At 52.3% G+C, this 14,592-nt stretch overlaps 1 protein-coding gene across 1 annotated transcript in view; it reads right to left on the bottom strand.

Annotated features, from left to right (window-relative positions):
* Positions 1-14,592, bottom strand: part of LOC147693184 (NACHT, LRR and PYD domains-containing protein 3-like) — a 330,570-nt gene that overhangs the window by 99,614 nt on the left and 216,364 nt on the right. Inside the window, exon 3 of the mRNA XM_086933604.1 lies at positions 6,356-6,529. Within this exon, the coding sequence (XP_086789730.1) occupies positions 6,356-6,529 (174 nt within the window). The remainder of the gene's footprint in view (positions 1-6,355; positions 6,530-14,592) is intronic.

The raw sequence follows: 14,592 nt of genomic DNA, 5'->3' as shown, positions 1-14,592 counted from the left end.
GGCAAGTTGTTGAGCATGTTCTGAAAGGATTAGGGATCAAACAGAAATTCCATGCAGTCTTCCACCCACAATCAGCAGGATTAGTGGAAAGGTATAATGCTACCTTAAAATTGAAGCTGGTGAAAATAGTGGGTTCTACGTCCCTAAAGTGGCCAGATGCATTACCTCTGGCATTGCTGTCCATAAGATCAGTGCCACACTCACGATCTGGGCTCACACCTTACGAGGAGGTATTTGGAAGACCGATGAATATTTGGGGAGTTCCTAAGCCTCGCCCCATACATGATGTACCTTGTGTTCTGATGAATGATTATTTGGCACAGTTAACCAACAGTTTGATCTCTATTCATCAACAGGTTCGAGAAGATCTTCCTGACAGTTCAAACACTCACACCCAGTCAACAGATCTGGGTTTACTACATCACCATTCTTTAGCCCACTCTGCCACCCCAGTTCAGACATGGCCATATGCAAATCAGTCTGACCCTGTGCCTCATGGGAAAAGTCCAGCCCGAACTACCAAGCCATGCCTTTCCTGGACCGGAAACAAGCTTCTGAGGACCGGTTTCGGATTCATAATAACTGCTGAAGCTTTCAAATGTTTCAGAATATACGTTATATATATATATATACAGCTATCTCTCGTCCTATGCAGAAAAGAGAGGTGCAGCGCTCTAAGACCAGCAGAGCTATCTCTCAGGCTAAGTAGAATAGAGAGGTGTGGAGCTCTGACAGCAGAGATATCTCTCGGCCTACGTAGAACTAAGGTGTACAGAGCTCTGAAAGCAGAGCTATCTCTCAGCTTTGTAGAACAGAGAGGTAGAGAGCTCTGACAGCAGAGGTATCTCCCAGACTACATAGAACAGAGAGGTGCGGAGCTCTGACAGCAGAGCTATCTCTCAGCCTACGTAGATCAGAGAGGTGCAGAGCTCTGAGAGCAGCAGAGCTATCTCTCAGCCTACGTAGAACAGAGAGGTGCAGAGATCTGAGAGCAGAGCTATCTCTCAGCCTACGTAGTACAGAGAGGTGCAGAGCTCTGAGAGCAGAGCTATCTCTCAGCCTACGTAGTACAGAGAGGTGCAGAGCTCTGACAGCAGAGCTATCTCTCGGCCTACATAGAACAGAGAGGTGCGGAGCTCCGAGAGCAGAGCTATCTCTCAGCCTACGTACAACAGAGATGTACACAGTTCTGACAGCAGAGCTATCTCTCGGCAAACGTAGAACAGAGAGTGCAGAGCTCTGCCATTGCAATGCCAGCCGAGGCCTAACCTTTTGACCCTGCCTGTGCCTTTTCATTTTCTTTTAAGCGCTGCATGGGAGGGCAAATAATCCCAATTATTTCCATTTTTGGTGAGGGCCCGGGTCTGGTCTGATACATTAAACTCCACGCATGATCTGACACTGTACCTGGAATTGGTTGAGTGGTCCTTCTTCCATGTTTATCTTTGGAGCCTCCAGGTGACGGGAACCATTGGCTGAGGTTCTTGTTTCGCTTTAAAGGATTTACCTGAGTGATCATAGTTCACCTAACAAGAGAATTTAAAAATATGCCTCCTGTTCTACGTGCTAATCTCAGCAGCTCCGTTGTCTAACCACACTGTGAATCTCAGCAGCGGTCAGGGCCGAAATGGAAACTGAAAGCAGCCGTGGCAAATGTTGCCAGACCAGCCCCCTTCCAGCGTGCTTAGCGAGCGAGCGAGCGAGCCTGACTACTACTAAGGGGGTTTTGGGAGAGTCTACCCCCAAGAAAATTTTGGAAAAAGACAGACCAAATGGTGAATTTTACAGCATATTTTTCATTACATATTCAACTGCATCAACTTTCAAAGCACAGTAAATAGTGGATGATGACCTTAACCCCTTAATTGCTGCCGTCGGCCAATGGCCGACGGCAGCACTACCTCGCCAGTGCTGCCGTCGGCCATTGGCCGATGGCTCCCCACCCGCGCAAGAAAACGCCCGCACCGCAGCGGAATTACCGCCGCGGTTAACGGGTTAAAGAGCACCAGGTTACCCACCCAGTCATATGTGCCCATAGACATTCTTTCAGAGAGCACCAAAAATAGAAAGGAGTAGTGCATCAGAGAGAACAAAGTAAAAGTGAGACCAGCCCCCACTTCAATTTTTTATTGAATGTTTACTACAGGAGAGAGTTTACAGATATATATTCTTTAAAGTTATTTTAATCTATTCTGAGTGTTATGTGAAGCAGATTAGCAGATACGTATGTCCTTTTACTTTGAGGAGTTAATAATTGGCATATCCCACTGCCATTGTATCAGCAGCAAATAGTTACAGACCCCACCATCAACCATTTAGCCCAACCATGTCCTCAAGGGCACTTATGTGATAATTCTGTGTCACTTGAAGGACACTATATGACAGGCATAGATGAAGGAATGGATGGATGAGCTTTGATGAGAGGACAAAGATGTCTGTGAAGGACATTGTAAGAGTTTGGCCCGACAGCTTTATCACAATATAGCTAAGATAAAGCCCTCGCAGGTTCAAAATACAAACAGTGCACCATCATATATTATATTTGCACGGCCTATGCACTCTTTGTGTTAATGCCTTCAATTAAAAAATCTGGGTTTACAATCCGGCAGATCTGTTCCATCTCCCACCCTAACAAAGCCGAATAATAGCATAGTAGCCATCTCCACTTCCTGTTAGGGCGGACACAATGCCTGCAAGCACCAAATCAAAAATTGTAACTATTTTGTATTGTAATTGTAATGTAACAGCCTCCGCCCGCAAATTAGTGCCACCTGGGGTAGACCGCAATGATGCTTTCCGCTGCCCACACTCATGACTGTGCACAACCGACTGCTGCTGTCCTCCTTGTTCAACCTAATGGGAGCCATAAAGAATGCAGCGCTTGGTGCAGTACCAGTACTGGAATAATAAGTAATTTGCTCTATTAAAATTACATTAATTACGATTGTGTTATTCTGACATGTGGCTGGTTAACTTATTATTATTATTATTTGTAACCTCCTCTACCTTTCATCTTACAGCTGCCTTCTCTGAAGCCTGCTCCGCCTTTCATCTTACAGCTGCCCTTCTCTGCAGCCTGCTCTGCCTTTCATCTTACAGATGCCCTTCTCTGCAGCCTGCTCTACCTTTCATCTTACAGCTCCCTCCTGCAGAATGTGAAGAGGGCCTCGGAGACCCCATGTCTCACTGACATTCCTTGGCCTTGTATCCAGCAGCCGGTCTGTTAACATCAGGGAGACTGGTGGGGTAGGCGCCCTCACTGGAAGTGTTGGACTTGGGCCTTGTGGCAGGTTCACCCCTGAACTTTTTGCCTTGAAGTGTAGTGATTTCTGGTCTTTGCGCACTTTGACACTGTGGCGCAGTGTAAAGTGCGTACGCTCCTTGAGTGAGTGTGTGAGATAGGCCTGCCCTCCCATAGGAATGCATGGGGAAAGTGTGTGTCCCTGGTAGTTCCTGATGCGTGGGGAGTGCAGGCTCGAGTTTAGTATGTGTAAACTCGTGAGAGTGAATGCTGCGAGATGGTGTATGCGGCATGTATGTGTCTAGAAGGGAAGTGCTACTACTGGACATTGAGATATGTGTGCAGTGAGGGTGCTGGAGCTGGCTGGCATGCCAGGCTCCAGGAAGTCTGGATGGGTCTGCCCGGTGGTGAGTGGGAGATTAGCATGAGTGATGTGTGGGAGGAGTGTACCTGTGTCCTGGATGGGCTGGGTTTTCTCCACACAATGCTGGCTCCGCCCCCCTGTGGTGTGTCTAACGACCCTAGCCTCCCCAGTGAATGAAATGGGTGGTTGGGCCATCAAGAGTGCTCCAGAACCAGCTGCGACTGGTTTCTCCCCCACCCTGCACCCTTAGACAAAGGATTTGTCTGTATAAAAAGAGGCTGTAACCTCTTGGAAAAGGTTCTTGTTTGCTGCTTGAATCTGCCAGGGGCGTGCTGCTGCTTGGGCCCAGGGGGAAGGCTTGCCTCCCCTGGGCCCTGCCCAGCCCCTGGACTCCTGAAGAGCTTTGCTGGACTTTGGTTCCTTATAGCGCTTGGGAGCGCTGTTTATTCCCCTCTAGCACTGTGCTTGGACTTTTGCTGGACATGTGTTCCCCTGAAGCGCCTGGAAGCGCTTTATCCTGTCTGATAGCGCTGGGAGCGCTTGACTGGTAGCTTCTAGCGCCTGGAAGCGCTTGTGTGCTGTCCCTAGCGCTTTGGAGCGCTTTATGTCCCGCTAGCGCTGAGAGCGCTTTGTTTTCCAAAGCCGGTGCCCACCCGGCATTGCCCCGTGCTTTCAGTGATCGCCCGGAGAGAGATTCGGAAACGCTGTCCCGCCTCCTGACCCCAGGGCCGCGCTGCGATTGGACGCAGCTGCGACCCGGAAGTCAGGAAGGCCGGGGACAGGACATGGAGACGACCGGAAGCGGACGGGAGGCCACCCCGCGCTCCGGTGAGGAGAGAGAGCCGGCGTCTGGTCTTCCCCCCCTGGGGCCCCCAAGAGCGAGGGAGAGCCCCGGAGAGGGAGGGAGAAGTGTGGAGGGAGCCCCCAAGGAGCGGGAGCTCCCGTGCAGAGCCGACCGCCGCCCCAAGCCGAGGAGCAGCCTCGGAGAGGAGCTGCAGCCGCCAGAGCCCGGTGAGTGCCTTACAGGGGAGGAGGGGCGTCGGGGCACATTGTCGGTGCCCGCCCCTCCCCTCCAGAGCGAGCCTTGTGGTGTGGAGAGGCCCGTGAGGCCTCAGGTGATTCTAAGTCCCCCGAGAGGGACTCCGCCCATTTTGCCCACGAGCCCCGAGAGGCTCCCCTGGCCCCACATTTCTTCCGAGCCCTGAGAGGCTCTTGACCCATTTGGCCATATCGAGTCCCCAGAGGGGGGACTCCAGCGAAGGCCCCCAACCCTATTCACGAGCCCTGAGAGGCTCAGGGGGCATTCTTGTTTTACGAGCCCAGAGAGGCTCAGGTGCCCAGTTATTTCGAGAGCCAGATGGCTAAAGGGGGCGCAGTGTTCCTGAGGGGCTAGTGAGAGCCCCAGGCGAGAGTTGTTCCCCAGCTGCCCAGCAATTAGTGGGCAGCTGCACCATTTAGGTCTTTCTCTTTTAGGGACATGTGCTCTGCACTTAAGAGTGAGTCGCACTCCTTCATCCCTGACCTTTTCCCAGCTGCGCAGCACTTAGTGCCAGCTGCAGCGTTTAGGCCCCCTGTTCTGTCCCTCAGCTGCCCAGCAAGTAGTGGGCAGCTGCTACGTTTAGGTTCTGGCGCAAGTGGCGCAACCTGGACTTTGTGAGTTCTGCGCTAAAGGTGATTTAAGCGCTAACTGAGGTTTAGATGCTGTTATGATCTATGTCCTATTGCTTTTGGGTGTTAGGAAATGTACAATGTGTAGTTTGTTTTGCGCACCCTGAGTTCTGCACCGCTGAATGTGTTGATGCATCATGTGTTCCTTACACCGCTGAACGTGTGTTGATGCGTCATGTGTTCCTTACACCGCTGAATGTATAATGATGCATCATGTGTTTTATCCCCAGGTCTAGGCCCCTACTTGTATGGTGATACTTAGGTGGTTGTTTTCTCCCTAGTACAGGTGGTGCTAGTGAGGTCCTGGTTACCAGTAGTTACTGGTTGTGTACTCTATTTTTATATTGTGTGCTACAGTGATTTTACATTCTAAGTGCTATTTCTGAAAGTGTTACTTCTGATTCCTGACAGTGGTTCAGGTGGCCCTGTCTTGTACATATCCCCTGTAAATTCTGCCCGTGCGTCTGGCACATTGTAAAGTGTGTGTTTTATCTAATGTGTTTTGGTGTAATACAAAGGCTATTTTTACATATAACCTTGTGTGGAGTTTTCCTTTGTGGTGGGCCTTTGGTTGTTGTTGCTGGGGGTGCGTGCGCAAACACTTAACTTACATCGCCTCCAAGTTTAGCCTTGCTGCTCGCGCCACGTTACCTAGAGGGTGAGCAGGGGTTATCTTGGCGTGTAACTCCCTTGCCCTGACTTGGGAGTGGTGGTCTCTGACTGACTTTGGCGAAAGCCCTGGCCAGCCAGGGATCCCATTTCCAACAGGAAGGAACATACCTGCCCTCTAGTTAAGACCTATTCCATTTGATCCCAAATACTGAGAAACTGCCTTTAAAAAGTGTCCCTCTGCACCATGACAGGGGCTCCTTTCATGACCATGGATTGGGGCTTGGGTACCCCCCCTTCACAAACCGGACTTAATTCACAAATATTATTAATGGCTGCCTTTAACACGACATTAACAGAAAAGAGACAATCTTGTAAACATTTAAAAACATTTTTTAAATATATGTGTGAGCCCCATCTACGATGTATATTTTAGAAATCAATGACGTCATATGAACTGCTCAGCTCTGTACCTCAGTGTCTGTAGTTTGCAGTTTGGATGTTTTAGGCCTTGGCACAACTTCTTCACTCCAGTGTCTCCCAGCTCATTATTGCTGCCCAGGTCGAGCTCTGTGAGGGATGAGTTTGTTTCCAGGACAGAGGCGAGGTCTCCACAGCATGAATCGGTGAGGAAGCAGTGCTCCAAACTGCAGGAGAGAAGAGACATGGAGAGGAATAAAGCAGAGCACAGACAGGGGCGTCACAGCTTCAGTTTTATCTTCATTTCTTTCCCGTCCTTGACTTACTCCCCTCTAGTGACACATCCGCACCTTAAACATCCGACTAGGCCCTGTTTGTATAGGAGTCTCATGAGGTGAGTTCTTAGACTGGCAGAGACGGAACTAAATGGACATAAATATATTAATGCGTGTTTTATGCTGGAGACACCCTGCTGTGATGTAAATGGTCAACTCACAAATTTGGTAGTTGTTGAAGCGACCTGCCTATTAATACACTACTCGTTATATGTACCTAGAAGGGATTTTGGTCAGAGGTCTTCAACCATTGGTTTGTTAAAATTTCATTTAAATTTTGTTCCTCCCACCACAGCAGACAGCAGGGCAATCACAACCGTGTGCACATTGTTCACACCCGCCTAAAAATTGTTCCTCCAACTACAGTGACAAAGCCGAGTTAAAGTGTGTTATTTGTAGAAGCCCATTTAGAAGCTGATTTCTTTTCCATCTTCTTTATAAAGTTTCTAAGTGTTTAAGTAACATTGCAGCTGATTTAGAATCAGCGCTCGGTTAGATAAACATGTAATCTCATCTCCTTCATCAATAAGAATAATAATAAAATCCATAGCATAAATGAAAGGCTTGTCTTTTTTAAACCATTATTAGTAAAATACCACATCGGAGATGATTTACATTTTTTAATTTGTAATGACTTATGTCTGCCATAAAAAGCTAATTAACATCAGCACAATCTGACAAGGCTAGACCTATTGGCTTTGTCAGTGCTTGTTTTATTGTACTTGAAGCACACCATGAAAGAGCAAGTGATTCCTGCCTTTCTCTCCATCTCTCAGTTTTCCTATTCTCCCCCCTCTTCTGGTGCTCTCTCCCCCCCCCCTCTGCTTTCAGACCTCCCCCTCTCCTGCTTCCACCTGCTTCATTCTCAGCTCCGCCTGGATCTCTATCGGGTGATTGGCCGTGCTTTATAAATCCTGATCGATTGATTGATTGATTGATTGATTGCGAGGTGTTACAGGAGAGGCTGCTCTCTGTCAATCAATCCTTCACCCTCTTCACTCAGAGTAAAGGACTTTATAGAGGGGTGAGTTTCTGACTGAAGCCGTTTACAACCAGCCTCTACCCCGTAGAAAGATCTCAGCACAGAGGCCATGTTGTCATAAAAAACAAGCATTCACCCTGAATAGAGTTGTAAGAAATGGAGTCAGTATTTCATCAAACTCTGCCATATAAATCTGCACCCTTGTGAGAAGTTGGCCTGGTATATGATGTTCACTATTCTAGTGAGCACTTTGCACCAGTCCAAACAACCCTTATGGTGGTGTTTGTAAGTCAACCTTATAGACCAGCTATCCTAGCGGTAGCATGGACAAAGCAGTCTTAGGCTAAACTCAAGAGGGCATGTGAAGCCAGCTGTTTTACCATATGTAACCCCTTTAATACCAAGTGAAAGGACACCTCACAGGTTATATATTATAAAATATATGTATTTATTACTAGAATAATCCCCTTAACTCTTTATGAGCACAGGAGCACAAGCGTTAAACAAAGAACACAGTATAACATACAATAAGCTGCACAATTATGGGTAGGCCGGGTGGCCACTAAAACCATATATTAAGACAGTCGTATAAGTACCACGTCACAAACAATGAACAGGCCTAGGACCTTGGGAATCGCTGGGCCTAAACTGGACTAACGAAGGTTAGGACATAGGAGGCCTATGGGTGCGGGTGCAGTGTCTACGGGCAACCGCGTTTACCATACAAGTCAATGGTGCGTAAAAATCAGAAAGTGTTAAGTTTCGGAGACTTCCGACTGGACAAGAACTTAACCACTTAAAACTAGGACACTAGAGGTGTAAACCACTATAGGAGCACCGGAGTTATATTGTTACCTCACCCACAGGAAGCGGGTGCATAGGTGCCAAAGTGTGTCGGGTTTCGTCTTGAAGTTCTATGGAGCCTGGAGGAAAAGATGCTACAGGCGGCCAGGAGAGAAGAGTCCGGTTGGATCCAAGGGTGGATCAAAGATGTAGAGTACCTGAAAGCATAGGGGGCAGAGCTCAGGTCACTAGCCAGTGACCAGCGAGGAACCAGGAAGGAACCAGGCGATGTCGGGTTGCATTCAGGTGATGTTGAGGTGTTTGTCTCCGCTGCCACGTAGACCAGGATGGATCGAGGACAACCAGCTGGTGAACACGAGCTGTCCCACAAAGGCTCTTGCTGTCGGCGGTGTTGGTACTCGATTCGGAGTCACCAAGTCTTGGCAAAGACAACCCACGCAGGACTCGAAGATGTCTTCTAGATCGGACAGGGAAGGTAAGATCGATGGCTCCTTTTCGGGGGAGCTGGGGCCAGTCTGGAGCAAACCAGACCAGAGGTGTGGTTTTGGTGTTTCATTGTCACAGAGGCCACTAGCTAACGGGCAAGTGACCGGACAATGCGTCAAGCAGGAAAAGTGCAAAAGGGCCCCACGCAGCACTCGGAGAGTGTGCAGAGGTGATCTTTAGAGCATGGGCTGCTCGGGAATGGGGCTTCTCAAACTCCAATGCACAACTTCGAGGGAGCCTCAGGAGCTGCACGGTCAGCGCTTTGTTGTTCCTCCAAGATGGCCGCTCCCACGCTTCAGGTCGCCTCCACGGGTCTCAGCTTTGCACGGACTGTGGATCGGGCTGTTAGAAGGCAGGCACGCTGGGTCTTGTCGATCTCTGTCGCTCGAGTTCCAGCGGGAACTGCAACAAAGCAAATGTCGAGGTGCTGGATGAAGCCTGTTTGCACAGGGTGGTCACTCCTTGACCACAAGGGAGATTCTTCAGTCTTCTACGTCGAGTGGGATGTCGAAGGGTCCAGAGTTTCGTTTCAAAGTTTCAGTCAGGATGATCTAAATTGCATTGGCACAGCTCCTACCTTTATTCCAAATCAAGGGGCTGGATCACCTGCTAGGTCCCTCCTATGGGTGGGACCCAGGAAGGGGGTGGTGACACCCCTTTCCCTTTGTCCAGTTTTGCGCCAGAGCTGGGGCTGGATGGCCCCAGCACCGGTTTGAACCGGGCTATGCATGGGACACCTTGTGCGCCCCAGGCAGTGTCTAGTTTCATTCAACCCTCCCTGCTACAATCCACTATCTCCTGTCTGGGGTGGTGTGACACCTCCCTGTGACAGGATACCATTTGTCCAGGCCTCCCCTGCTGGAGTTTCGGTCAGCTGCAGGGGGTCAGACCTGTGTCTGTGGCAGCAGCATCCATTTTGTGATGCTGGGGCTCTGTTTAGATTTAACCGCGTTTAAGCAAAGGAACATGTCTTTTCCCTCTAGAAGGGTGGAATGCTACCCCCGTTGCCAGAACTGGCGAGGGGGTAGTATTCCAAAGCATATGACACCTTACACAACATGTTTTGATAAAGCCAAACCAAAGGTATCAAGTAACCGCGAGGATTATAATGCACTTAAAAGTATATGGTATGGCAATATCCCAGAACAGCTAAGGGAGTTGGTCCCGACAGCTGCAGACAGGCTCAGCTCATGCCAGAGCACCATCTCACATAAAACCAAACACTCTGCCTCCAGGATTGCTAAGGCCTGCCATAGGAGTGACTTATAGGTGTATATGTGTCCAGATATAGGTTTAGATAATCAATCAATCAATCAATGCATTTGTATAGCGCGCTACTCACCCGGAGGGTCTCAAGGCGCTTGGGGAGGGGGGGTCCGCTACTGCTCAAACAGCCAGGTCTTGAGCTGCTTCCTGAAGGCGAGGTGGTCCTGGGTCAGGCGGAGGTGGGTCGGGAGGGAGTTCCAGGTCTTGGAGGCGAGGTAGGAGAAGGACCTTCCCCCTGTGGTGACTCTTTGGATGCGGGGGACGGCGGCGAGGGCGTGGCCGGTCGATCGAAGCCGGCGTTTGGGAGCGTAGAAATTGAGGCGGCTGTTGAGGTATCCTGGTCCTTGGTTGTGCAGGGCTTTGTGTGCGTGGGTGAGGAGACGGAAGGTGATTCTCTTGTTGACCGGGAGCCAGTGCAGGTCTCGCAGGTGTCCGGAGATGTGGTTGCGACGGGGGATGTCCAGGATGAGTCTTGCTGAGGCGTTCTGGATCCGCTGGAGTCTCTTCTGGAGTTTGGCGGTGATTCCGGCGTATAGGGAGTTGCCGTAGTCCAGTCGGCTGGTGACGAGGGCCTGGGTGACTGTCTTCCTGGTCTCGGTGGGGATCCACCGGAAGATCTTGCGTAGCATGCGTAGGATGTTGAAGCATGACGAGGAGACGGCGTTGACTTGTCTGGTCATGGAGAGGGATGAGTCCAGGATGAAGCCCAGGTTGGGTGCGTGGTCTGTTGGTTTGGGTGCGCTGCCTAGGGCGGGGGGCCACCAGGAGTCGTCCCAGGCGGAGGGTGAGGATCCCAGGATGAGGACTTCCGTCTTGTCCGAGTTCAGTTTCAGGCGGCTGTTCTTCATCCATTCGGCTACCTCCTTCATCCCTTCGTGTAGGTTGGCTCTGGCGGTAGCGGGGTCGTTGGTGAGGGAGAGGATCAGCTGGGTGTCGTCGGCGTAGGAGATGATGTTGAGGTTGTGCTGTCGTGCGATGGCTGCGAGGGGACTCATGTAGACGTTGAAGAGGGTTGGGCTGAGCGAGGAGCCCTGAGGAATGCCGCAGATGACTTCGGTGGCTTCTGATCTGAACGGGGGGAGGCAGACTCTCTGTGTCCTTCCGGCGAGGAAGGAGATGGTCCACTGCAGCGCCTTCTCCCGGATTCCGACGTTGCTGAGGCGCTGTACTAGGGTACAGTGGCAGACGGTGTCGAAGGCCGCGGAGAGGTCTAGGAGGATGAGGGCCGCAGTTTCTCCGTTGTCGAGCAGAGCTCGGATGTCATCGGTGGCTGCGATCAGGGCGGTCTCGGTGCTGTGGTTGGCCCTGAAGCCAGACTGCGAGAGGTCGAGGGATCCGTTCGTCTCGAGGAAGGCGGCCAGCTGCTTGTTGACGGTCTTCTCGATGACTTTTGCGGGGAACGGTAGCAGCGAGATGGGTCGGTAGTTCTTGAGGTCCGAGGGGTTGGCTGATGGCTTCTTTAGTAGGGCGCTGAGTTCGGCGTGCTTCCAGCTCTCCGGGAAGGTAGCGGTGTCGAAGGAGTTGTTGATGATGTCCCGCAGGTGGGGTGCGATGACAGCTTCGGCCTTGTTGAAGACGTGGTGAGGGCAAGGGTCGGTTGGAGATCCGGAGTGGATGGTGTTCATCGTGCGGATGGTGTCTTCGGTGCTGATTGGGGTCCAGGCGCGGAGGGTGGTGGTGGGGGGCGGTGGTTCGGTCGTGGCGTGTGTCGGTTGAGTGCTGAAGCTGTTGTGTATGTCCGCGATCTTGTTGTGGAAGTAGGAGGCGAGGGAGTTGCAGAGGTCTTGCGAAGGGGTGATGTCGTTGTTTCCGGCGTTGGGGTTGGAGAGCTCTTTAACGATGTTGAAGAGTTCCTTGCTGTTGTGTGCGTTGTTGTCCAGTTGTTCCTTGAATGCAGTTTTCTTGGTGGTGTGGATCAGTTGGTGGTGTTTTCGGGGGGCGAGCTTGAGGGCAGTCATGTTGTCCCGTGTTGGGTCTCTGCGCCAGGCTTTCTCAAGGGCTCTGCAGTTCTTCTTCGAGTTCTTGAGTTCGTCGGTGAACCATGGGGCTTTCTTGCTGCCGGGTCTGCTAGGCGGGGTCCTCAGAGGGGCGAGGTTGTCTGCGCAGTCGCTGATCCACTTCGTGAGGTTGGTGGCCGCTTGGCTGGGGTTCGCTGCGCTGGTGGGTGGGTTCTTGCTCAGGGAAGTTGCGAGTTGATCGGCTGTGATCTTGTTCCAGCTTCTGCGTGCAACCTGTTGCTGGTGGTGGTGGATCGTGGTCCTTTTGAAGCTGAAGTGGACGCAGCTGTGGTCCGTCCAGTGGAGTCCGGTGGCGTGGCTGAAGGCGATGTCCTTGCTGGAGGAGAAGACGGGGTCGAGAGTGTGTCCGGCGTGGTGGGTGGGGGTGGTCACCAGTTGCTTGAGCCCGAGGTTGGCGAGGTTGTCCAGCAGGGTGGTGGTGTTGCGGTCGTTGTTGTTCTCCAGGTGGAAGTTGAGGTCCCCGAGGAGGATGTAGTCAGCCGAGGGGAGGGCATGCGGGCTGACGAAGTCGGCGATATCCTCGCTGAATTGTGTGCGGTGTCCCGGGGGTCTGTAGATGAGGGTGCCTCTGAGGGTGGTCCTGGGGTTGATGTGGATCTGGAAGTGCAGGTGCTCGGCGGGTGCGAGGGTGTCGTCGGTGTTGGTCGTGATGCAGATAGAGTTCCTGTGGATGATGGCGATGCCTCCTCCTGTCTGGTTGATGCGGTCCCTCCGGATGATCTTGTAGCCGTCCGGGATGGCGATGGCGATGTCGGGCGCTGAGGAGGCGTTCATCCAGGTTTCAGTGAGGAAGGCGACGTCTGGGGCTGTGGTGTCGAGCAGGTTCCAGAGCTCAACGGCGTGTCTGTGGACCGAGCGGGTGTTGAGCAGGATGCACTTCAGGTGGCTGTTGCTGATGCTCGTCGAGGTCTTGGGCACTGCTGGAGTGGTGCAGGTCTGGATGCAGGTGAACTTGCAGGCGTTGCAGCAGAAGGGTCCGTGGGTGCGTCTCGGGGTGGCTCGGTAGCAGCCCGGGAGTCTGCCGGCGTTGAGTGCGTAGAGGTCGGTGGCGGCGTAGGTCCGACGGGAGGGCTGGTGACTGCGGGGGACAGGGGTCCTGGCACTGGGCGCGGTCCAGGCGCGGACGGGCGCAGACGGGCTTACCTTTGGCGTACCTTCGGCGCTCAATCAGTGCTCCCGCTGCGCGCGTCTGCTGCGCGGTTGCTCTGGGGGCATCATAAGAAGGGAGCCGGTACAGGAGCAGGTAGACACAGGAGCAGGAGACAGGAGGAGCGTGGGGGCGACCAGGCCGGTAGAGGCGCAGTGGTCGCTCCCTAGTTGGTGTCTGGGTCCCCTTAAGAAGGGAGCCGGTAGGGAGGGTCTGCGGGAAGGCGGGAGCGGGTTTAGCCAATCGGCTGGCGGGGGGCGGGGCCGCGGGCTGGCAGCAGCGGGAAAATCGAGTGCGGGCGGCCCTGCGGCGGCTGGGGCGCTGGGGGAGGGAGGAGGGAGCAGGCGGCGTCGGCGGCTGCGGCGGCAGGCACAGGAGCAGGTAGGCACAGGAGCGGGAGACAGGAGGAGCGTGGGGCGACCAGGCCCGGTAGAGGTATATACTATACCTAAGCAAGGGGTGATTACACCACCTTGCCCCAGCTGAGGGGTGGCAAAAGATATGCTGCAGCCCCTGGTAGGCCTTGAATGCACCTATGCCCTGGGTACCTATAGTACACTGTACAGGGGCTGACAAGGTGACCCAATGTCCAATTGGTTATGCACCTAAAGTACATGGATGTGAATTTAGAGAGAGAACAGCAGGCTGTGGGTCTGATTAGCAGGCCCACAGCCAAATTAAGTCGAAAACCAGTGAAGCAAAAAGCAAACAAATTGGGGTGACCATAGGATAGCAGACCCTACTCTCCTACAACCCTGTTAAAATGCGATAACACAAGGCCTAGTGCTTCTCTGAAACCTTCTACACAGACCCTTGTGGAGAGTTCACAAGAGCAGAAACCGGAGGTTTCACCCCCTCGGAGTGCATGAGAGGGATTGAAGGAGAGTAGGGTCTGCTATCCTATGGTCACCCCAAATTTTTGCTTTCTGCTTTACTCGTTTATGACTTAATGTGGCTGTGGGCCTGCTAATCAGACCCACAGCCTGCTGTTCTCTCTCTACATTAATGCCAATGCACTTTAGGTGCATTACGAAATTGGAACTGGTTCACCTTATTGGCCCCTGTAACAGTGTACCCAGGTACCCAGGGCATAGGTGTTTCCAAGGCCTACCAGGGGCTGAAGCACGTATTGTGCCACCCCTGGCCTGGCCTCCATATCTGACACAACTGGCTGATCACTCAGCTGGGGTAAGTCGGTGTAACCACCCCTTACTTAGGTATAGTATGCCTATGCCTAACCTAAAATGGACAC

The sequence above is a fragment of the Lissotriton vulgaris genome, chromosome 8 (assembly GCF_964263255.1).
Source record: "Lissotriton vulgaris chromosome 8, aLisVul1.2, whole genome shotgun sequence".
Taxonomy (NCBI): Eukaryota; Metazoa; Chordata; class Amphibia; order Caudata; family Salamandridae; genus Lissotriton; species Lissotriton vulgaris.
This window is presented reverse-complemented; position numbering and strand designations above follow the sequence as displayed.